The sequence below is a fragment of the Tachypleus tridentatus genome, chromosome 9 (genome assembly GCF_004210375.1).
Source record: "Tachypleus tridentatus isolate NWPU-2018 chromosome 9, ASM421037v1, whole genome shotgun sequence".
Classification (NCBI taxonomy): domain Eukaryota; kingdom Metazoa; phylum Arthropoda; class Merostomata; order Xiphosura; family Limulidae; genus Tachypleus; species Tachypleus tridentatus.
In genome coordinates this window covers 96,409,346-96,434,785 of record NC_134833.1, presented here as the reverse complement: position 1 = coordinate 96,434,785, position 25,440 = coordinate 96,409,346, and the positions used below count along the sequence as shown (strand labels likewise).

The following is a 25,440-nucleotide window of genomic DNA, read 5'->3' as shown; positions in this document are numbered from 1 at the left end:
ATTTGAAAACTATAAGATAAATGGTATTTTTATGCTCAGAATGAAAAATCACATTGTCTGTGAACTATTTTGGTTCTGAGTATGTACAACTACATTAAATAACAATTATTTTATTATAAATTTAAGAAGAAATCAATATTAAATGTCTTATTTTTCTCATAATCCATGGCATCTTCTGATGTCATGCCTATATATACTTGTAGGGCTTTCTCTATGAGAAGTAGGCAGAGACAGACTGCCCAATTGACTTTGATCCTGTTTTAACTTTGGGCAAATGTTTTCATATCTATACAGGAAAGAATCAAAGTAATGAAATTTGGGCAGCTTTGGCCAATTGGTACTGACTTCATTGCCATTCTTGGGTCCTTCCTTCTGTTGAATGAGCTATGCAATCTCTTTCTTTTTATTCTTTCTCAATTTCTATTCTTATTCTTTCTCTCTTTTTCCAATTTTCCTTTCTCTTGTTTCCTTCTCTTTTGGATTGTATTCTCATTCTCTGATTTTCTTCTCTCTTCCTTTTTTCTTCCAGTCTTTCTCTTTCCTTTTCTTCATTTAGTCCTTCCTTTATTTTTTGCTTGTGCTCTGCCCTCTTTAGTTCTTGTTGTTTTTTAACAAATTTTCATAGTTCACTGTCTTTTAAAATCAGATTCTCTTTTAATCATTTATCAAAAATCATCCAGTGTATAGCATAATTGTAATCTTTATACTATTTTCATTGTTACAACATATGTACTTATATAAAACTACTTTTTTCCACTGTTGTTCACGTTTTCTTGTATCGGTGTTTACTGCTGTATAGTTGTGGCTCTGATTCACCAATTGTCAATTAAAGGTTTTATTATATAGTAATTATAAATATATACTGTGTGTTGTTATTGTTGGCCTAAAGGTTCTTCTACAGTAGGTGTTTGTGACTTGATGGCAATAAATTCAACAATAAATGAACAGCATTCACTTGTTTTCAAAATAATTTATATATTTGGAACTAGTTAAACATATGTATGACAAATCCTTTACACTAAAGATGATCATAGGTGTATCATAAACACTATATCTGTCCTTCTTGTAATATGACCAGTTAACCCTATTAATTTGCTTTAGTTTCAGTTGACAAGCTAAACTACTTTTCTTTATTACGATTGCCAAAATATTCGAGCACAGTTCACTTGCATTTTGTCAGGTTACCATGTTGTGTCCTATACTTCTAAAACACCCTGCTCCTTTTTGTATTTAAGTTTTTTTCCAATAAATGTCTACTTTTTGTCAAAGTCCCCATTGGCTTGGTCAAATACTTTAGAACTCTCTTTGCAAAATAAATTATTGTTATATTGTTCAACCCTTTAATATATATCAATCATTTATGTGACTTTATTTTGTTTCTCACCTACTCTGTCTACTTCTTCCACTCATATCACACTATCTATATGTTTATTATGTAATTGTTTGCTCTCTATATTCTAGACATCAATAATGTCATGCAGAATTTGATAATTTCAGCATCAGTGAGTTACAAATACAATTCACAATTCTTATACTGATTTATGTAACTAAACTTGTCATAACATTTACTTAAAATAATTGCTTCTAACTTTTGTTATGAAGAAAACTAAATCATAAAATATTCATTCACTAAATAAATTAATTTATAATATCTACGCAGCTGTTTGGCAAAAGGATTTAGATCATTTAGTTTTTTGAGCAAATAAAAAGCTTTTACTTATAACAAATGCAGGGTAATGCATGTAGGTTATCATAATTTGAATTTAAAATATAGTATTTTTAATGGCATTATGGAAGTGAAAGATCTTTGTGCAAAGTTAATCACTCTCTTAACTCATTAACTATGGGGTTGGTCTTGGGGGAGCCTACCAGACAACCTTTTAATTCAGTAAGCATATATCATATTTTTTAAGTTAGTTTTAAGATTTTTTAAGTAATGTTTTTAATATCCATGTTTTTTTTCTAATGTTGGTTATCCTCAAGCAAAGTAATTTTCATTTTAATATTACAAATACTTTTGTGCATCAGAGAATTTTTAAATTCAGTGTACAATATTTTAATAATCTTCAGATAATTATTAAAAGTTTTTTTTGAAAATCTTTATATTTTATCTGTTACTTTCACTATTATTTCTCTGTATGGTTTGGTTGATTTGACTGACCTCATAAACACCATAAAAAATTAGGGAATAGATATAGAGTATGCATTTTTGTTTTAGAATGACAACAGGTTATAACAAAAATCAAAAATATTTATTCTAAATAGATTAAATCTTGTAACATTATATGTCTATATATATTTATTATTTTTACTTTACTGACCATTGAACTGTGTCTGACTAAGATTAGGGAAGTTGCATTGATGTGGTGCATGTGCACTAATGTAGTGGTCTCCTGGTGGGACAGTGATAAGTCTTTGGATTTACAATGCCATAATGAGGAGTTTTATTCCCCTTGGTGGACACAACAGATAGCCCAATAGGCTTTGTTATAAGCAAATAAGCACATACACTCATTTACCATATTCAAGACTATAAAACTGGCCTTTACAAAGTGACCTGTCTTGGCTGTGTTCTATTTAATAAAATAGTCAAATTGTGGTTTTAATACATCATTACTACACACACATTATTAGTATTTACAAACAAGTTTTTAAATTTCAGCTATTTTTCTTAAATGTAAAACAGTAAATATAGAAGAATAAAAAACAAGTATCTCTTTTTAATTATGAACTTTACTCATTTACTGCTTGCTGTAAGCTGCTAAGCCTTATAAAATTTCACATGTGGAGGATATAGAACAAAATAATTATCTTAGGTTTTATATATATATATATATGTTTTGAAATAACAAAAAACCTTAAATTATTACATCAAAAACAAAGATTTATCAAGCTTGTAACTAAGCTGTATTTGGGTCTACAAAAATATGAATTTTTAAACTCACTAACATTTTACCTCACTGTTTGGAAGTTAGGATTAAAATAAAGAATTTCACATGCAAGTACTTTGTAGAGGCTGAGAAAACCACTGGGGAATTTCTGAACTTTTGATTTGGTTATATATATGGCATTGGGTAAAGTCAATATACGTAAGCAAGTAATTGCAAAAAATGAAAGAGGTGGTGGGGGCACTTTGATAATGAATAAATGCATGAATATCTGACAAAATAGAAAGGATAGGAGGTTCTTTTATTAGATTCTATCTTATAAATATTGGTAATTTGAGTATCTGATTCATAAGAAATTACAGACTTTGTATTTGGACATCACTAACATCTAATTTGAACCAATGCTGCATTCAACATGCCGTGTGACACAAAAAAATTAGTATTCAGGATTCTTTTTTTTTTAATATTACTTTTAAATTAAAAAGATAACTGATGTATAATATTAAAATGTGAATTATCTACAGCTCGATACCAGACTTATTTACATACAATCATGAAATAGTAGTCCAATAAACATTTTGAATGTGGGACACACGCACTAATTTACTGGTCCCATTTACCACTATCATAACACATCACATTACACACATGCACGCACGTTCTTACATCTCAGTTATATTTATTTAAACATTGAATAGTAAATAAAAATATATAAAAATGCAGTTATCTCTTTTTTAGTTCCAATCTTTAATGTTTGGTAGATTGATAAGCCATTCAAGTAGTGTGTTGTTACTATTGGTAGAACAAGTAGTATTTTTTGTTGCATTACAGGAATATTGAATACAAGTCTGAAGATTTTATAATTTTATTGAATAAGTTACTGGTCAGGCTGCATTTGGAGTATTATGTTCAGTCTTTGGCTTCATGCTTTAGGAAGGATATGGAAGTGTTTGAAAGGGATCAGAGGAGGGTTACCTAGATGATATATGGCATTTTGAATCTGTGAAAACATTTATTACAGTGTATGGTTTAGTCATTCCAATGAACATCATAAGTGTTTGAATATTGGTCATGCTTTTGGAATGTTTAGAATTTAGAAGTATACTGTACAGGCAAACAAAGATAACTGCCCACTTTATCAAGTGCTTGTATAGGGAATGAGACCAAAAACACTGCTTTTAATCTGGAATATTGAGGTGGCTGTTACTGCAAGATTTATATTGGTTACAAACAGTAGTAGTTGAAGAAAAAAAAAAAAAAGAGACTGAAAAGGTCTATCCTTAATGGTACAGTGCTTGTTGTCTTGGAAGTGCACTGACTGTAATACCTAAAATACAAATAAGTTGGAGCAAATATCTAAAATTGTGATTGGAGATAGTTTGTCCAAACTGTTTTATGCAAATCACTAAAGGGGCTAAAATAGAAATAAATACAGTTGCTTAAGTTTTAGAAGAACTCTGAGATTAAACCAGTTTTTTATCTCTTTGCAACCATGCAAGAACATATTTATTTTGTTAAAATTTGAAATTTCACAGTTACAACATTTTACATTCATTTTATTTTATTTTATTTTTTCAAAACTAACCTAAAATAGTTTAAAATGCTATTTTCAGTCATTCAAATACTAGAAATGTTATCTGTATAGATTTTTTACCTGAGGAAATGGGAAAACTGAAGAAACTTGAGACATTGTCTGTGAACAACAATCAGATTCTTACATTACCATCGTGCATTTCTGACCTAATTAATTTGAGATCGGTGTATCTTAGTGGCAATTGCCTTACAGACTTTCCAGTAGTTTTCTGTAATCTTCGTCATTTAGAGCTTTTGGATCTTTCTCAGAATAAAATTTCTCAAGTTCCAGAAACAGTGAAGAATCTTTATGTTTCAGAGCTAAATGTCAATCAAAATCAGGTGAGATATATTTCATAATTTCAATATATAATTTTTAATATATATATAAAATATACATATTTTATTGTGAAAATTATATATTCAAACATCTAATACCGCCCTCTACATTTCGACACACAGTTACACAACCCCTTTCAAACATGTGGTCAGCTTCTGGTCAGTTACCTCTTTCTTTGTGAACCTGACGATGACCGAAGAAGGTCTAAACGTTGTTCGCTCTGCTATGTAAAATATTTTCTCAACCCAAACGAGCCGTTTTTGCATATAAATTAATCAAATAATGTTGAATGACAGACTGGTTAGTTGACTTTTTTGGTTTTGACTGGTCAAATGATCTGAAACCTTTATTAAATACAATGAATTTTTGTTTAACTATTAGGCTCCCCAAATCCCCTTTGCTTATAAATGAATCTTGAAATTGTATCCTTGCTAGCAGACTTAAAAATGGACAAGTCTTCAATCAAAACAATGAAAAGATGTATTTGTTGTGTCAGTCTAATATTTCTCACTTTTTTACATATATTGTAAATATTATATATCTGTTATCAACCAAATTCTTATGTAGATTTACATTTCTTATATGCTATTCCAAAACTTCATAAATCTTCAATTAAATTTAGATTTATTTCTAGTCCAATAAGAAATGTTATTAAACATCCAGTCATTTTGTTAGATAAATTACTTAATATTTTATTTAATAAAATTAAAAATATAAGTGTTAATAATAAAAAACACTTTTTGGACAATAAAAAATAATCAACATATTCTAAAATATCTAAAAAATTGTGAACAAGTAAAGAATATTCAAACATATATGTTGAAATATTGGTACAAAAATTAATATTTTATGGATTTAATAAACAAACTTTAAATAAAATTATTAAAATATTATGTAGTAAATATAATAACATATTAAATAAATACAAAAATTAAACTTAAAGAAATTTTACTGAAAGTTTCTGATAACTATTTTTTAGTTGCAAATAAGGTCATTAAATAACTTAAGCAGATGAAAACTTTGCTGCACTTAATAAACAGGCTTGTTTAGAGTATGAGAATTGGAAGTTACTGTAGATTTAATGGATGGTGGTTGGAAGCTATACTAGTTAGTTTAGATAACTGGTTGGGACCTTTCATAATAGTATAATTCATCTAGTTTGCTACTAATTTGTGCCATACCATCACAATGGGGGTTGAAATGCTAACTTGAGGAGGTAAGTTTATTTAACTTAGTTACCCCCAAGTGGTAGTACCTTGTTATTCTTATTATTTATTTAATTCTTTCCATTTAGTTTTTATTTACTTTTTTTCTTTACTTTGGAGAATAGTCACTTTCCCAGAACTGTCTGCAGATAGTGAAGAGTGAAATAGATGTGGGGCATTGTAGGCTTGAGCACCTACGTCATCTCACTCACTTAACTTCTATATCTATTCCTTTATTTTTATGTGAGACTGGCAAACAGAAGTTAAGACTGATAGATTGTGTATCTGCACCGTAATGTGGGTCTTACTTCTTCAATCACCTTTGTACCTTTGTCATTATATATATAATAATGCATAAATTTAATTGGCCCCTGTACTTAATGTACTGATACCATTATAGGAAAACAATGCTATATTACCAGATATTTCAGTTTTGTGTAACAAACAGCTACTAATTTTTTAAACTTACTATTCAGTTTCGTAATAATAGCATATTATTAAACTAACATATTTTTATTTGGTAATATGACCATTAATGTTATTTATAATATATAGTGGCAAAATGGCAAGTCTGCATGTATCATTGGATTTATTGTTGTCAAAAGGTTGGAACAGAGACCATAAAGTAATTATTTTTTATTTGCATATAATTTATATTATTTACATTGGATTAATAAATGTGAAGTATATGCAGTTGAGATAATAGAAAAACAAATACTAATGAAATGTTTCACTGGTCAGTTGATCAATTCTTTTTTAACCACTCAAATACCCAATCCTGCTAAAACGACTTGTCATCAAAATTTATGCCCTGATAACTAAATCCTATTTATAGTGGGTTGATTAGTGGAAGTGTTTTGATTGATTATTTGGCTCATTAGTTGATTATATCTAAATGGTTGATTGTCATCACATGACACTTGTATAGTAGGAATAATTTAAAATGAAATGATTGGAAACACTAGTTTCAGTTATTTAATTTACATGACACCAATTCATGTAATTGATGCTTATGGGTAGTCTAATATATTGATTAATCAAGTTAATCACTCAGCTCTAACCCTGTTTTAGAACTGCATTATACAATTTCCTTGTTCATTTTATTGATACAGTAAAATTATGCAATTGAACAAGTGGTTTAACATCTGTCTCTTAAATAATAGCATGAAAAGTTGATCTCTTTTTAGCCCATTTCTTTTATGAGTTCAGTTGCCCTTTATAGCTTCAAGATGAAAGACATTATTTAAATGAATACTATTATATCCAATGTTCATTATCAAGGGATGTACATCACATGAATTTAGCATTACCTTTTGTAGCATGTAGTTCATTAATTATCTGCTCTATTGCTGTTTTTTCACTATGTACTATGTCAGTATTCTACATGGTGTCAGTCATATGTAATTAGTTTCGGACTTATTCACATTATGCTTGTATTCATACACCATTGAAATCTTGCTGTTGGTTTTCAAAAGGTTTTGATCAGTTATTCAGTTTTAGTTTTTTCCTTTAATAAATGTTGTGAGCCCTGCATACTTTCTAGAATCTTAGAATCTGTATGGTGCATATAAATATTTCTTATTAAAACATTCAAGAAATCAAAACCATACTCCATTTTTTTTTATGAGTTTTTGAGTTTTGTGTTAGATAATGTTTCTTTTTTTACTTTTGAGGAATGTGGAATACTATGCAGAATATTGCTCTTGAATACTTGATGGTCACAGGGAAAAAAGTGTACAGGTCCATTCCTGTGTTAGTGTGTTTTTCTCTATGTGTACATTCTTACTTCTTTTGGATTTTCAGATTTCTTTGTTGTCAGAAGCTATTGCTGATTGTCCCAGATTAAAAGTCCTCTGGGTAGAGGAAAATTGTCTACCATTATCTGCTGTTTCAGGAAGAATATTAACAGATTCACAGATCTCTCTTCTAGCTGTTGATGGAAATATTTTTGAAATGAAAGAATTTCATTGTCTTGAAGGTTATGAGAAAGTGAGTTCAGTTTTAAAAATGTTATGCATTACAATATACAGGGTGGTTCAAAAGTGACTATACTATAGCTCTTTCATTTAGGACATAGGTTAATTTATAACTGTTACTCAGAAAAACTATAATTAAATTTGATTAAAATTGTCTTAGTAATAATTTCTTGAACATCAACTGTATAATTCCAAATGTACTGACTATATATATAATGAAACATGAGATTTTAAGACTTTTTTTTAATTTAAGACTTAAATTACTATAAAGTATTTAACAAAGATGATATAATACAAGTCTTACAAGCTGGAATTGTTCTAATTTAATTCCATTTTAATTTCAATAAATGTAAAATACACTTATGCACTCAGTATTGCTAAGTGTACCTTTATAATCTGGGGTTCGTATTTTACGAATGAATTTTGGAACACCCCAGTTCCAGCCACTTCGGCTTGTTGGATTGTGCTTTTCCATAAGAGATGTTAACTTAAGAAGTGCTAGCTTCCTCAGCTTCATTAATTGTGAAGCTGATAGACTGCTAACATGAAGACCATGTGATGTTACTGTTCGAATATTAACTGAGCTTTGGCGTCGAATAGATGGAAACCAATGCCACCTAATTTGTGTTGCTGAACTCCTTTTGTGCAAAAACAAATGTAAGAATAAAATCAAATTAAATTACCACACACAATTATTACAACCATATACTAAATCATTAAGTAAGAAAACAAATTAACATGTAATAAATATACTTACTAAAAACATGTTTTATGTGTTATAAAGACTGTTTTTAATAACTTTAACATCATTTAACAGAAAAAAGTATGGAAATATATAGATTAAATCCACATTTTAAAGAAGACTCTAAGTGAAATTAACATGTTATACAGATAACTTAAGAAAAAATTAACAATTCCACACAAGTTAAATCAACTAAAATCAGGAACATTTCAAACTTTTTGGGTCAGTTAATTTACACTTCTAAAATGACATTCTAATAAAAGTGGCAATTTAATTACTAGAGCAAACAATGCTTAATAATTTCCAAACCAAAATAATTATAAAAGGCATCAAAGAAAAAGCAATAATACGCATGATAATTTTGCCTGGTAAAAATAATCATTAAATAATTTAATAAAGGAATCTTTCCAAAAAATAATAACCATAAATTTTTTTCTAACTTATATAGAAACAATTTTTATAAAAATATCAGATCTTAAATCTTCATTAAAACTATTTTATTTTTAATGTGTAAACTTAATGAACATACAAAGAGCTTCTAGTGAGAGAAGAACCAACTCCAGAATCTTGTCTGTCCCTCGTTGATTTTTCAGTTTCATCTTGTGAACTGTTTACCTCAATTTCAAAGTTGTCAGGAGTAAGGGAAGTGTAGAACACACTATTGGATTCTGGGGGTGTTTGATCATCATTTGTTTGGGTTAGAAATGGAACTGAAAAAATCAGCAATTTCCATTACTAACAAAGTATTTGTAAAGAATTTTGCATTTAATATTTACTAGTCAACAAACTCATTTGGATAAAATATCACAAGCCAACAAATGGAAAAAAAAATGTCAGTTAAATAGCTTAAATATTATTTTGTTGATTAAATTAAGAAAACATTAAGTGAATAAATCCTTCTAAAAACATTTTTTTGCTTTGAAAATTAAAAAAAAAATGGAATCGTGCAAGTTTCTTCTGTTTTTTTTGTTAGGAAGCAAATCTGTTTTTGAGCTCCAAACAAATTAAAAAAATCTGTGCCACTCAGATATTAACACATTGAAGTTTGGAGTTTATAGCTTCCATTGGTACAGTATCTGCCCCTCAAACAAGGAAACGAGTTCAGTTTCACATTAACCATTTATAATTTATATTACTCTTTATTTATATTTTGATTCAATTATATTACAAACTTCTTACAATAATTGTTCAAGTAAAATATTTTATAATATATTTTGAGAAGTGAAGTTTCAGGGGAATATATTTATGATTTTTTTTCCTATTTCAGACAGAACTTGAGATCTTTGAAACATATTCTAGATCTATAAATATATATAAAATTTACTAAACCAATCATAAAATACAATACCTGTGAATAATTTATTTAGCCTATTAGTTGTCTGTTCAATTGAGGAAGTCTGGCTAAGAACAATTATTGGATTTAGTGTACTGTTGACTTGTCTGTCTCCTTCTTCAATTCGTTTTTTAGAGATGACTGTGGACACTTTCTTTACAGGTTTATTTGAAGAGTTATTGTCAGGGTAACTTTTGTTGACTTTTTTATTTTTATACCTGCAATACTCATTCTCTTTTGTTCCACTTAAATCTTTATCAAGAAATACATGTTTAACTTTACTGCCTGGCCCACTTAGCTCTTCTTTTTCATCATTTTCTGCAATATTACTGTTTGCATCTTTCAAGTGATGACTTAAGTTTGGTGTTGAAGACTCAGAATCATTAAAAGCATTCAAGTCGGTCATGTGAGCAGTGTGCCACTTTGTTTTTTTGTTGTAATTGAGGTGTGCCCTGTTGACTTCCATCAGATTCTTCATCTTGAAGAGAACTGAAATCAGATGAAATCTCTTGTGAAATTTTATGGCAAGACGTCTGTGGAGAAGAAGCCAAACTGCTATCTGAGCTCTTCTCTCCTTTACTACCTGGTAGTGAATCACTAGCTAGTCCCATGGAGACATGTTGTCCCCCATCACCTATTGTTTTCCAACTCATCTTTTTATGCTTCACTTTACGACTTTCAGTCTTCCTTAGTATGGCTTTTGCACTGTCTTTAAACCTTTCACTTCCATTACAGTAAATATTTTCTTTATCATTTTCAGAAAGATCTGATGATTTCTCTGAACCACAACTAGTTGATTCTCTTGACCCAGAAGTAGAATGGTCTTCATCTATTTGAACAGGTAAATGATTATGAATCATGTTTTCTTCACAGTTTGCAGATAATGATCCTCTTGTACTGTCAGAACAACTCTGGTTATCATCCACAAACACATTATCATGACTACTTGTAAACTGATTGTCAGGGTAATAATCTTCTGGGATGTGCAGGTGTTTATTAACACTAATGCTATCTTCCACAGGTGAGGGAATTCGAGACCACCTTCGATTAATTAACTGAAATTGCCAGTTTTCACTAAGTGCACACTGCTCTTCATCACTTTCCTCAAGAGGTTGAATCTAAAAATAGTAACATTTATACTAAAAGTGTGAAAAGTGACTTTTGAGGTGAAAGAGAGATTTACTTACAGAAATACCATACATAAATTATTATTATTTCACGATTAATCAATTGCACTAACACACGTTCTGGTTTGTTTTGAATTTCGCACAAAGCTATACAAGGGCTATCTGCGCTAGCCATCGCTAATTTTGCAGTGTAAGACTGGAGGGAAGGCAGCTAGTCACCACCACCTACTGCCAACTCTTGGGCTACTCTTTTACCAACAAATAGTGGAATTGACCTTCACGTTATACCGCTCCCACGGCTGAAAGAGCGAGCATGTTTGACGTGATGGGGATTCGAACCTACGACTCTCGGATTACGAGTCAAGTGCCTTAATCACCTGGCTGTGTCGGGCCTAACACACGTTCTATAAATATATATAAGCAAGCTAAACATATATTTTGTTTGTTTCTTTTCGGAATTTCGCACAAAGGTACTCGAGGGCTATCTGTGCTAGCCGTCCCTAATTTAGCAGTGTAAGACTAGAGGGAAGGCAGCTAGTCATCACCACTCACTGCCAACTCTTGGGTTACTATTTTACCAACGAATAGTGGGATTGACCGTCACATTATAACGCCTCCACGGCTGAAAGGGCGAGCATGTTTGGCGCGACGCGGATGCGAACCCGCGATCCTTAGATGACGAGTCGCATACCTCACGCGCTTGGCCATGCCAGACCAACATATCTTTTCAAGAAATATCATTTAATAATTTACAAATATATTTTAAATTAATTAAAAAAATAGAAAACATTTTTACCAACTCTTTTAAACTAACTCAATGTTGTTTTTGTATATTGTAACAAGAGGGAATCCTAAATAGCCGTGCTACTTGAAATTATTTTAGGCATAAATAGTGTAATTGATCTATGATACTTTTATTTTCCTTTTTAATAGCTATAGTTTTGTGTGCCAGCAATACCAAGCATGGGGTACGCATATACCCGATTCAATTTTATTAATCATCAGGATCGCTGCCAGTCTACCTTCAAATTGAAATTAGTTTAGGCACGATTAGAGCCATTCTACGAGCCTCTGTGCCAGGGCTAAAAATTCACACGCATCAAATTATTTGCAATCTGCGAACATGACCATAATTTGGTGAAACTGCATCACATGAAATACGGATAATGTTTCGCCCAAATATGCGATATATAGTTTACCTTTTATTTATTTTTATTATTTGTTTCTAAATACATCTTCAAAGTTTGTTTGTTTGCAATTTTAGGTTTGTTTGTTTCAAAGTGAGAACTTAATTATGTTAGGAAAATGACTTCAAAAGAGTGTTTGTTTCCAAGTGATATAGCGCAGATAGCCCTCCAGTAGCTTTGCATGAAATTCAAAAACAAAACAAACATCCAAGTGAAATTAATCAGGTAGAAGTTACACATTGTTGCATAAAAATGGCGTCTCGTTGGAAATAAACGGTTTTATTTCAGTAACACAACTTTCAAACACATTTTCAGTGGAAAACAAGATTAATTTTTTTTAAATGACTAGAAAATGCAAAAGACATTTTTATACGAAAACAACAATTTTGTCTGAACTGGAAACAAAAACAAATATGACGATTTAAATCACGTAAAGGAAAAATTAACGCAATTTCCCACAATTAAAAGATCGTTCAACAACTTCTTGAACATTTTAAAAGATAGAGAAATTTTGATGGTCGACTTCATTTGATTACCGGCCCGGCATGGCCAGGTGGTTAAGGCACTCTACTCGTAATTCGAGGGTCGCGGGTTTGAATTCCCGTTACACCAAACATGCTTGCCCTTTCAGCTGTGGGAGTGTTATAATGTGACGGTCAATCCCACTATTCGTTGGTGGAAGAGTAGTCCAGGTGTTGGCGGTGGGTGGTGATGACTGGCTGCCTTCCCTCTTGTCTTGCACTACTAAGTTAGGGACGGATGGCGCAGATAGCCCTCGAATAGCTTTGCGCGAAATTCAAAAATAAAAAACAAAACAAATCGTTTGATTACCGCATTCAAGATTTACAGTTATAATTTTTCACAAAGTATGCATCTTATGTTTTATCAAGGTAACGCCAAATTTTTGCAAAACTCTGTATTTGTGAATATGAAATGCAACATCAAAAGTTACTCTTTTAAAGCAAGAGTTAGTGATCATGGAGGTGAGACATTGTCCTGGATCCGCAGAACATTACTGGTGTAGTATGTAATAAAGACAAGACAGGCGGTATGTTAAGAGTTAAAATTTGCTTAAATGTCATCTGGCAAAGTTTAATTTGATCAGTCAAAACATTCCTGAATTATTAGTATTATCAAACCATAGACTACAGAGGCAGTTTATCCACTTGTTTATGATAGTGCATATCAATCACTTTTAAATTGATGTCAAAAACTTTATTACAGCATAAACAATACTATTACTTTTTTACTTTCATACACAAAAGAAACATGTTTAATGTTGTAAAATGTATTCGTTAACAGTTACATTTCTCTTATGTCAAACATGTTAAAACAATTTTATGATGTTCATGCTTGAAAAAAAAAGTACAGCCATCTCAACTGCTAACAATACATATGATAAAGAAATATTTCCGAAATGTATAAAACCACTGCTCACGTTAACTAAATCGTTTACTGATTCAAATCTCACTGTTATGTCATTGACTTTAAACTGTGCTTACGAAGTTCATCCATATCAAAGTTATTGAAGTCTTTCAATTAACAAGTATCAATTTTTTCTTTCGTTCATACATAACATTGCGTATTGAATTAAATAAAAACCGCTACAAAGTAAAACTTTAGCTAAAGCTACCCAGATATTTTTATTTTGGTATGGCCCTTGGAGTTAAAAACAGTGTAAAATTAATACGTTGTCGGCGCTTGACGACACCAGCATTATACAATCTCCATGATAACTAATATCTCAATCTCAAGAGCATACCATAGCCTAATGTCCTTGTTTTCAAAACTGTTAAATTTAATTTATTAAGCTGTGCATGCTCATCTTCACCTATAGCTTTTATTCTTTCTTGTCTGTAGCATCTTCTTTGTACGTAACAAATAGAAAATTTTTTAATATATTACTCGTGTATCATATTCATTAAATTGTAGATTATTAGGTAAACGTGAGGTCGTCAGTTATTCAACAGTCGAAGCTGAACTGTTATTACAAAATTTCATGGATGTGTTAGTTATTGTGAATGCAACAATTTTAATTGGTAACTGTCCAAAATTGTTATTATCTCCAAATTTCTGATATTACACATTTTATATTTTTCCTTTATACGTGTACAATTCTACCTGCCTTTTGAAAATGTCGCCTGTCAACGACTCTTGCTCAAACTATGCTAGGCATCATAACGTTTGTGTTATAAAAAATTCTTAGTGATTTAATTCATTATAAAACAAAATACAACTTTACTAACAAATCATTGTTTTATATAATTATTATATTTACATTTGATAGTTAGTTGATATGAAAAACATTAAAATCTCTCCAATATTGTTTATATTTTTCTGTGTTTGAAATGCTAGACTTTATCAAACTTTTCGTATCTTTACTACGCGAATTTAAGGGTGTAATATACTGAAGATATTACAAGTTCCTTCTCAGACTATTGACATGGTTCTGTTTTATTCATGCACTAAAATTTGTAAAATTAAAATAACGTGTTTAATAGAAATACAATCTCTAAAAAATGGTTTGTTTGCACTTTTAGACTGTGGTAAAACGATTCTTCATGAAAACCATAAAGTTTAGAAAGACAAGCTTGCCCTTATACTCGGTTCAGACAGGAACCTTGATAGTATTTACTTATACAGAAACTGTTACTGCTGTCCTTATACTCCATTACTATTAACCGTAAAAAAATATCGATAAAACCATTTTTTTACACAAATTATGCATAATGACATGCTAAATGCGCCAAAATTTGTACCAAAATTAACCTATTTGCGATTTCTTAGCTCTAATGATAATTTATTTTTCGCCATACGTGTCCTACAAGCACCAATGAATCACATTAACATCATTAACTTTTCGCAGTTTTGTCATTACAATGAAAATCCTCAATGTTCTTTAGGCCGGGAACGCAAAGAATAACATTTACTAACTTCTCCCTGTTTTTCATACTCGTGGAAACCACGCCAATAGACTTAGTCACAAAAAACTAACATTTTAGGTAAATATAATTTTGAAACAAGACAAAAACAATTTTACAACGTCAAAACTTACATATTTCTTTGGCAAGTTTTCAACTTTCATTTTTGCACACTTATTCAAAGTATTGAGTCGCCTGTAAAAACGAAAAAGTAATTGTTCCATAAATTATTTGCTATTTATTACCATAATTTGTTGGCTTGGCATGGTCACGTGCTTAAGGCACTTGACTCGTAATCTGAGGGTCGCGGGTTCGAATCCCCGTCACACGAAACATGCTCGCCCTTTCAGCCGTGGGGACTTTAGAAAGTGACACTCAAAAGTGGTAAAAAGAGTAGTCCAAGAGTTGGAGGTGGGTGGTGATGACTAGCTGCATTCTCTCTAGTCTTACACTGCTAAAGTAGGGACGGGTTTGTTTGTTTGTTTTAATACCAAAGATTCCTGTTTCTATAGCAACTCATGCGATTAAATCGAATTATGGAGATTGTTGCCATTGCCTTTATAGGTTCTATTGTTATTGCTCAAAACAAAAACAAATTAAAGAAGCCAATATTTGCGACTGAATGCAACATATCTCAACACAATCCCAACATGGCCAATTTTCACAGCAGAAAAATAAAGTGTCTGTCTGTATCACTGCTTGGTACCTACAGGAAGATATATTTGTACCAAATTTCATGTAACTTGGTTGGCATACACATGAATAGTTCATAAAAAATCCCAAACTGTGCTTTCTTTGCTGAAAACTGAGCAAAAGGAAAGAAAATTCCGAAGTTGTCTGTATCTCTGTTTGAGACCTGTCAAAAAGCTATCTTTGTACCAGTATGTAAGTTCGCTAAAATACGGCGGATTAATTGTAAAATACTCCAAGATTATGCTTTTGTAGCATTTTGACCCTCTACATTTACTAAAAATTGGGAAGTCTAAAATTTTTGTTTGTCAATGTACGTTGCCTCCAGAAACGTGTCTTTGGTCCAATTTCCATGTAAATTGGTTGAAACAGGGCTAAGTAATTACCAAAAATTATGGATTTACTTAACATTTTGACTCCCCTGAAAATGGCTAAAAATTAGCATATCCCACATTTTTGTGTGAACACGTATAGAAAACTTTTCTTGTACAGAATTCCATATAAATTGGTCAAAATAAGGCCGAATAATTCACCTAAAACCCAAAAGTATGTTTCTTTTGTGAGATTTGCTCCTTAAAACACATAAAATGTGCAAATCTAAGATTTTTAAGTCAATGTGTTGAGCGCATGAAAATTTATATTTGTACCAATTTTCTTTTTGAGTGGTGTAAATATTACTACGGAGCAGCTTAACATATACATTTAGGGGTTGTTCTACCTTTGACCCCGTAAGTTTCTTAAGAACTAAATAAAAAAAAATGTTTCTAGGCGTATTGGGCAAAGATAAAACTCTACCAAGTTTCAAGTTGATCCTCCAAGAAATGAAGGAATAGCGATCAATTGAAAAGTGTTTGGAAGTGTATTTTGTTTATAGCAATACCACATCAGGTTATCTGGTGTTCACCGACGGGTATCAAACCTCTGATTTTGGATATGCTGTTCCAAAACGAAAGAAAGGAAAAAGAAATGATAAAAATCTAGAATATCTTTACAGTTATATAATCACACTATAACAGCAAATGACCTAAAACTGGCTAAAAATGCAATATATAAACTAGACATTAGAGCATTTGTTTTCTTGATGAATATTTACAAGAGAGAAATTGTATAAAAATCTGACCGAAATTTTCACCACAGTTGTAAAAAGACACCAGATATTTCTGCTAGTGGTGCACACAGGCTAAAAAATATATTCAAGGATAACAACCTAATTTTTTCAAAACTATAAAATGAGAATTGACTGATATTAAGTGTATAATACTACTCACAAACGTCATCACGTGTGTGTGTTCCATAAATAAAAACAAGCAGCCAGCTATTATGTTTCAACTCTTTGATTGTTTCGTTTTCGAGCAAAGCTACATGAAGACTATTTGAGCTAGCGGTACTTAATTTAGCAGTGAAAGACTAGAAGGAAGGCAGCTAGTCATTATCACTTATCACAATTCTTGGGCTATGCTCTTATCAGCAAATAGTGGGATTAATCATAGCATTTTAACGCTCCCACAGATGAAAGGATGAGCATGTTTGGTGGAACGAGGATATGAAGTCGCAACCCTCAGATTGCGAGTCGAGTTCCCTAACCATCTGGCAATGCCGTGCTCCATTTCAACAATTACATATACAGGCTTTTTAATAGTATTAATGTTATCCTTCAAAAAAGTGTATTAAAATTAATCAAAGCTATAACAGATGCATGACTTCTTCGACATTAATGAAACCTTTGTATCATAGCAAACAAGAAAACCTATGAACCAGTGTTGTTTTCTCAATGTTCAAAATATCTTTTAATTGATGGTACATTTTTTAATAATCAAAATATATCTGTAAGAAATCTTTCAAAGCTGCGTGTGACTTTTATCTATTTATTTATTGTAAATTAGAACATTAAAAATTCACTAATTCAATATCTGATTTTTCTACAAGCAACCTAATTTTGATCACATCAGTTTATTAGCTCGATACTGGTTTCAATTAAAAGCACACTTAATATAAAACTAATGAGTAATTGGATTTGCTCACATTTGAAACTGGTATCAAAATTATTCTACTTTCAATTCTCCCTACAATACTAATATACCAGTTTAGAAGGAAATACGCCTTTATAAGGCAAAACTGAATTGTCTTACCTGAATAATGCTTGAATTGAGTCAGGATCAAGAAACTTATGATCTTCTTGAACACTACTGATGTCAATGGGGAAAAGGCCATCTGTTTTAGGAGAAAACTAAAGTTGTTAGTTACTTTACATACAAGTAGGTATAATAATTCATCATTTAATGTATAGCAGCCAAAACACTTTAAAACTTACTCGATATTTTAAGTTTTTTCATGGAATCAGTATGACACTATAAACAAGTGTTATGATAAAAATCACAATCATTTCTAAATTTTCTAAAAGCGTTTCACTTAAAGAAGTCTTTAAAACTTAAGTAGAGATACAAATGTTATTTGTACACCAATAGAATAGTTACTTCTCCACCAGATAAAATTTTAAAATATATTCCTCATTATTGAATTGTTTCATTCGCTGTTACAATTTTTTGCGTTCGTTTTTATTGTTTTTCAAGATTTTTTATACCGAATTTTTATAGCTTCGCTGAGCTAGTTTCTAAACTCTTGATACAATATATTTCAAAATAAAATTCATGAATCGAAGATGGCTTTTATCAACATGTCAAAATCAGGAAATCTTTTGATGTTTTTTTAAATGTACAAAAATTCCAAAACACATTTCGAGCTTAATTCTTGAAAAACATCATACCTGGAGGGAGAATTACATTTTTTATTTTTTATTTAGTGGATCTGACAGTCGATGGTTATCATGCCAATAAAATGCAAGATATATATTAGTGAAACATCATAAACATGATCCATTGACCGTTAACTTCGTTTATTCTGGATAAACAGAAGAGCACATCTGGTTATAAATATTTCGAGAATACTTTCATTGTTGTTTTTTTGTGAAATTTCATGTAAAGTCACTTGAGGGCTATATGCAGAAATCATCAATAAATTTGAAATGACATATTAGATGCCAAGCGAGTATTCAATACCATGTACTACCAACTCGTGGCCTACTCTAATCGAATAGTGTAATTTAACCGTCAATTTATTGACGCATTTACTGCCCCAAAGTGTGATGATATCGATACTCGAATCCACAGTTCGACATGCTTACCACTTCGTCGAAATATTAATGACGTTACATTCAAAACCTAAATACTTTTTTATTAAATTAATTCTCCATGACTTCGTTTAGTTTTATTCTTCTCAATTTATAGTAATGATATGTTCTTTTTCTGAATGCAGTATCATAAAACAATATTTGCATTTCCTTGTATAATGTCAATTTTTTCATGTTTAAATATTTCCTTGCTATCAAAATCCATTTCATGTTAAGAAGTGTATGAGGCGTAACACTAAGGCAAGCAAATTTAAAAATCACTGATATAGCTTAAACATATCTGTAGCATTATTTTGGCATAACCAAGAACAAAGAGGGATTAAAGAGAAAAATTTAAAAAAAAACTTAGAGTGATTTAAATCTTTAATATTACGTTTCACCTTCTTATTAAAAAAAATTAATCACCCTTTCAGATTACTGATATACAAGTTATACATCTGATGATTAGTCATGTCATCTGAAGTGCAGACGACTGATTTATTCAGCTGAAGCTATAAATGGTGGTTCATATCAACTTTTTGATTCACTTCAAAGTGATAAGTGAGAGAGTTCCAAGTGCTCCAATTTGTTTATGGAGACAATAATACTAGGCCTCAAAGAAGACATTTAGATGTTTTATTTATATGAAGAAGCATCAGAAGAATTGCAGAATGAAAATCAAAACCAGCTGTTATGAATGAGTACAACTAACTTAAGACGTCGTTTGCAGTGCCTAAATGTTTAAAAACTACTGATGCGGTTGCTCGGATACCCGAACAAGACAAGACACTATTCACAAATAGCATATTACTCCTAACTGTCGACTACAGCTCATCGCAATGGAGGTAACTACTCTAAGACTAGATCTGGTGTTCGTAGCCACAAATGGGCACAGTGTCACTCTCTAAAGACCGTTAAAAACAGGCTCTTACCAAAATTAGCACGTATGCAACAACACAGAGAGCATATTTAGTGAGCGAAGACTTATACTCGTTTGGAAGAAAGTTTGAAGCTAAATCCAACACAAAGTAAGTATTTGGCAATGTCGAAAGCATTGTATGGGCAGAATAAGCAATGTTGGAGATATCGACCGCAACCTCTCGAGTAATTGTTATCAATATCACACATTAGAATAAACAAATCATACATCCCTTTGTGTGCCATATGCTACTGCAGTTATCTCTGACGTCAACCTAATATATTTTAACGCTGTCCATTATAAATTCGTTGAAATAGTCTCCGAGTAAGAGAGGAGTGAGAAAATAAAATAACCAGCACCCCACCCCCAAGACTTCAGTTACTTCAGTTAAGTAACTCTAGACACTAAAGGCGCTCTAGAAATTCTCTGTCATATGAGGATACTTCAAGACTGTATCAACACTCTGATGTTAAGAATCTTCTTATTCTTTGTGGTGGAAATGTTTCATGCTGAAGAGAAATGATCTGAACGGTAGAGATGTAAAATCACCTCTATCAAATTTTCATTTAGATACGTAGATTGGATGATGAATAACCGACATTTCAGACCGCATAAAGGATCATTATATGTTTTATTTGTATAAACAAACAAGCACGGGAAGTGTTTTTTGTTATTTATACCAGTGGTTTTGCATTAATAAATGGAATATAAATTTCAATCACCTTTAACTGCCTTGTGCAATACAGTTCTAAATAACACAGAGTTTGGGGTTTTGTAATATATATCAGTAGTAACTTGATCATATTCTATGCACGTTGTAAGCCATGAAAATTCATGTTCAGATCACAGTGAAGACTTACAGAGGAATGATATTTCGGTGAAATATATACATTGGTAATACTTCCCAGTTATGAATATGCACAAATAAAAACAATTTTTGCGAAACGATAAAATCCGTATTTTCTTAATATTTCTTCGACATTATTTTCCATAGTGAATTGTTGATTATTAAAGTTTATGTAATCATTTGATAAGCAACTTACGAAATCAAATAACTCATAAGAATATAATTATTTAGTTCATGTGCTGTCTTCTTAAAATAAATTTTCACTATTTAACAACATAAATTAATAAAATGTGTAATTTCCCTATGTGGGTATAAAAACATCATTACGCACAATTACAGAAAATTGAAAGCACCATTACACGTTACAATGTCCAGTTAAACCTACAATTATTTTTGAATTCTGGACATATTTCTCTAAACTACTTGTGGCTTTATGAAATTGTTGGTTACACAGTTTCCAATAACAAACAAGAAATTCTATAAAACTACCACAAATATCGCACCTACTCTCAATGTTCAGGAAATTAGTGATTTCACCTAATTTTTCGTTATTTCTTCATAATAGGTAAAGTAACAAACGAAAATAGCATACATTAAACAAAGTATATAGCAAAAAAAAATATTGAAATAGCCAAGTTCAATTACACAATTCTGAGAATTGAGGGGTCTAATCACCGATAATAAGCAACATTGTTATAATACCTTTACTAGTAATTGATAACCTAAACATCTTACTACTTAAAGATAAAAGAACAACAGCAAAAGAAAAGCCACTATTCAAATTATAGATAATTTTAGACCATTGTTAGTAATTTAAATAACAGTCTTTGCTTGAAGTTGAAAAGCTTGATCTAGTAACATTGCTAACAATAAATTCATTATATCTTTGCATGTTAAATTCAATACTTCTACTGATACGCACACACACACACACACACACATACATATATATATATATATATATATGAAAGTGATTGAGGTACAAAGCTACAAACGACTATATCCACTACGACTATCAAAACCCGATTTCTAACGTTATAGCTGTCTCATTGCTTAACCACAGCGGACATAAGAATAGAATATGTTGATTTGTATAATCTTGTGAATTATGGATACATTTTGGGGACAACAACAACCTTCATCATAATCGACTGCATATTCACTGCTAGATAAACAGAACAGTGTATTTTTAATAAGATTCTTGTGAAATATTATCGTTGTTGTCTCTTTACTTAATAATAAGTTTCAAATGCAAAAACTTTTCTGAAGCAATAATAAAAATTACTTTTTATATTAAAGTATATACTTTACCTTTAGAAACTGGCGCTTGTCTATCCTTCGATAGGTAGCGCCATCTGTTGGGTTGAAAATATGCGTGTGTACGTAATGATATGTTTACATTTATAAAATATCTGTATATACGTATGAGAATATTAAAATAGATATCCATATACCAGTCTAGTGGACTGGAAAAGTCTTGTAGTGACAATTCCAGGCGTCTATTGGCTAGCTGTTGTTTTATAAATTATTTGGAAACATTGTCGATCCCTACTATTAAATACCACCGTACTTAATAATAGATAGTAACTATATAGTACCTGCCATTGTGTGGATTATTTAGCGCCATGGAAGATTTAGATAGTGTAGGATGAAAGTTATACTAATAATTTTGGCTCGGTAATACGTTAACATTTTGGTATTTATGTCCAAACATCATACTGGGTGCTAAAATGCCAACGCCAAGAGCAGTTTTACTGGCTTTTCTATCGATATCTTGCATTAAATTATCTATTTCTTCTTATTTTATTTTATTTCTGTGAGCAGGCACTTTCTCACATTTTACTACAGACAGTGAAATGTTGTAAAAATGTTGACTAGAGAACTCACATCTGCTCCTTTTTTTCTAAACATGCAAGAAAAGACCGTCAATGTCGAGGTTAAATTAGATAGACGGCGTACTCCGCGTGCAATTTTGGTTTTACTTCCGCCGCTACCTGTCATACTTCTTCTCATAAAAAGAAAACAAAAATGATAAAATGTAGTTTATGTACATTAAGCATTAAGTCATTATTATAACTATCAGAAAACTTAAAAATAGAGTTGGCTGATAATCTAGTCAAATCATCTACCTCTTTCAGTTTGAGGACTCTTGAGATGAGTGGTTTGTAAACTAATCTACACTGGTAATTCGTTTAGTAATACGAATAACAAAAGATTCAGTTTGTTAGTTTTGTTCAGGAAGTCGACGATTATATTCAAAAACGTTTAACTAATTGTTTGGATAAAAGCTAACTAACTTCTTTAACTATCAGAATATGAGAATAAATTAACACTGCCCAAAGCCTTTGTTTTGTTTTTGAATTTCGCGCAAAGCTACATGAGGGCTATCTGCGCTAGCTGTCCCTAATTTTGCAGTGTAAGACTGATGGAAGGCAGCTAGTCATCACCACTCACCGTCAACTCTTGGGCTACTCTTTTATCAACGAATAGTGGGATTGACCGTCACTTATAAACCCCCACGGCTGAGAGGGTGAGCATGTTGGGTGTGACTAGGATTCGAATCCGTGATCCTCAGATTACGAGTCGAGTGCGGGGCTGCCCAAACGTACTTTAATTTCACTGCACAAAAAAGTTTTTCCTGATTGTGACAGGTATTTTGTGAGTATGCACAAATAGAGTTTTGATTTTGCTTCATCACGTAGGAACTCTGAGAAATAGACAGTTAACTGTTTGCCAGCAATAACGTTTTTAATTGCATTTATGTTTCTAATACGCTATTAAGTTCAACATAATTAAAAGTGTTTTGCTCCTGATTTTCGTTTGTATTCAATGTACGGTGCATCACGTTGCAGTGTCCAACAGTAGTCAGCAAGCATTGACGGATTCCAGTTGCCCTGATATCGTTTTTCCATTGTTGCAATGTCCTGGTGAAAACTGAAGATTTCTATGAAACGGCACGTGATGGGCAAATTTGGATGTGATTTTCGTGATCAGCAGCCCAAAATTTATAAGGAACACTCAACAGTGTTCAAGAAGCAAAAACTTTGTTGTGCAGTGTTTATTAGTGATCTGAATTTACAGGAAAAGCTGCTAATGCTATCTACCACCATTTTTAATTTTGTAATAATGATCAAAGATAGTATAAACAATATAATACCAGTCTTATAACCCATCCACAATTTAAAGTGCGAAATATATTTTATATTAACTTATAGAATCGAACTAAGCTCGCCAGCTCCGAAATCCAGAGTTTCACCACATTGTTAGCCTGATGTTTTGCATGTTAAGAGAAAAGTTTTATGAATTGTCTCTGTAATGGAAAAACAAAAACATCTAGATATTAAAATATTTAACGACTTAGCTGAAACTAACTTGGTTCTAATGTTGATTACCTATCAACGTTCTAATAATGAATAAAGCCGTTTTCGATCTTTGCTTAAAGCTGAATACTGAAGTAGCTTTTCAAGACACACCGTCGCACTGATATCGGTACCAAAATATTTTCTTCAAATTATAACTTCATACGAAATAACTGCTGTTGTATCGTTCACTAACTGAACAAATAATTTCCTCCACAAATATGTACTAACAGCACGTTCTTTAACATAGTTATTTGATATTTTCAACCTTAATACGCACGTGGTCTAACTGCCCAAGTCAGAGACCCCTATGATTCAGGTGTTGCCGTTTTTCATTTCCAACCACTTGTCAGAGTGTACATAGCCAGTAAATAACACCTGCTATAAAAAAGGGGTTTTGTCCGACTTTGACTCCAATAACGGAGTTGATCATCACGCATAAGGTACCCACTTGTCGATCAGCATCTCTGTACTCTAGCGAATAAGCCATTCCCAGCCAATAGGTCCACTGCTTAGGTTAATGTAACAAATGGAGAAAAGTTACATTGAAGATGAGTGGGAGAAAAATAAGGCGTGAGACTAATTTGTTTCAATCATTATTATACAATACGATACATATCAGCACATATTATTTGTTTTATTGAGTCATATCGTTGAATCAGTGACTCACACTAAGAAAGATTAATCGCAGGTGAATACTGAGCTACGTCCCCCGCTAGTACAGTGATATGTCTCCGGATTTACAACCCTAAAATCAGGAGTTCGATTCCCCTCGGTAGGCTCAGCAGATAGCCCGATGTGGCTTTGCTATAAGAAAACACACACACAGACTGAGCTACAACTGATTTATTTAATGATTTTTGAATACACATAATGATTTTTAAAAGAAAGATAATTCAAATGACAATAAACAACAACTACACTATATCCAGCTTCACATCTCTTACCTTTCTTTTCAGGAACGTAATTTTTCAGTTACCGCTTTCCCTTTCATCATCTGAACATGTCTTTTCAAATGCATTCCCTAAACTGACTGTATATAATTAAGCAAATTACATAGTATGATATTTCCAAAATAAAATGATGTTAATGAACTATGCCATGTAATTTTTTGCGGTTAGTTTATCGAACATTCTCAAGAAAATTATTATGAAGTTGGAAACTTTCT

At 31.5% G+C, this 25,440-nt stretch overlaps 2 protein-coding genes across 2 annotated transcripts in view; both read right to left on the bottom strand.

The window, feature by feature from the left end:
• Window positions 1–5,784: 5,784 nt before the first annotated feature.
• Window positions 5,785–8,742, bottom strand: LOC143225822 (rho GTPase-activating protein 7-like). Its single transcript, XM_076455884.1, has 2 exons — window positions 8,369–8,742; window positions 5,785–7,935 (listed from the first exon to the last, which is right to left on the bottom strand). The coding sequence occupies exons 1-2, from the start codon at window positions 8,496–8,498 to the stop codon at window positions 7,805–7,807; spliced, it is 261 nt and encodes an 86-aa protein (XP_076311999.1). The 5' UTR covers window positions 8,499–8,742; the 3' UTR covers window positions 5,785–7,804.
• A 1,564-nt stretch (window positions 8,743–10,306) lies between these two features.
• The window catches only part of LOC143225821 (uncharacterized), a 34,856-nt gene continuing 19,722 nt past the window's right edge, over window positions 10,307–25,440 (bottom strand). Inside the window, exons 3-5 of the mRNA XM_076455883.1 lie at window positions 18,111–18,192; window positions 15,426–15,486; window positions 10,307–11,174 (exon numbers count right to left, since the gene is read on the bottom strand). Coding sequence (XP_076311998.1) covers window positions 10,440–11,174; window positions 15,426–15,486; window positions 18,111–18,192 — 878 coding nt within the window. The 3' untranslated portion in view covers window positions 10,307–10,439. The remainder of the gene's footprint in view (window positions 11,175–15,425; window positions 15,487–18,110; window positions 18,193–25,440) is intronic.

Bases quoted from the DNA above. Each gene is read 5' to 3' on its own strand.
- LOC143225822 (XM_076455884.1), bottom strand. From the start codon at position 8,498: ATGAAGCTGAGGAAGCTAGCACTTCTTAAGTTAACATCTCTTATGGAA. The intron at 7,936-8,368 runs GTACACTTAGCA...TTCCATCAACAG, and splicing joins ACGAACCCCAGATTATAAAG to CTAGAAGAGAGATCTGTGAA.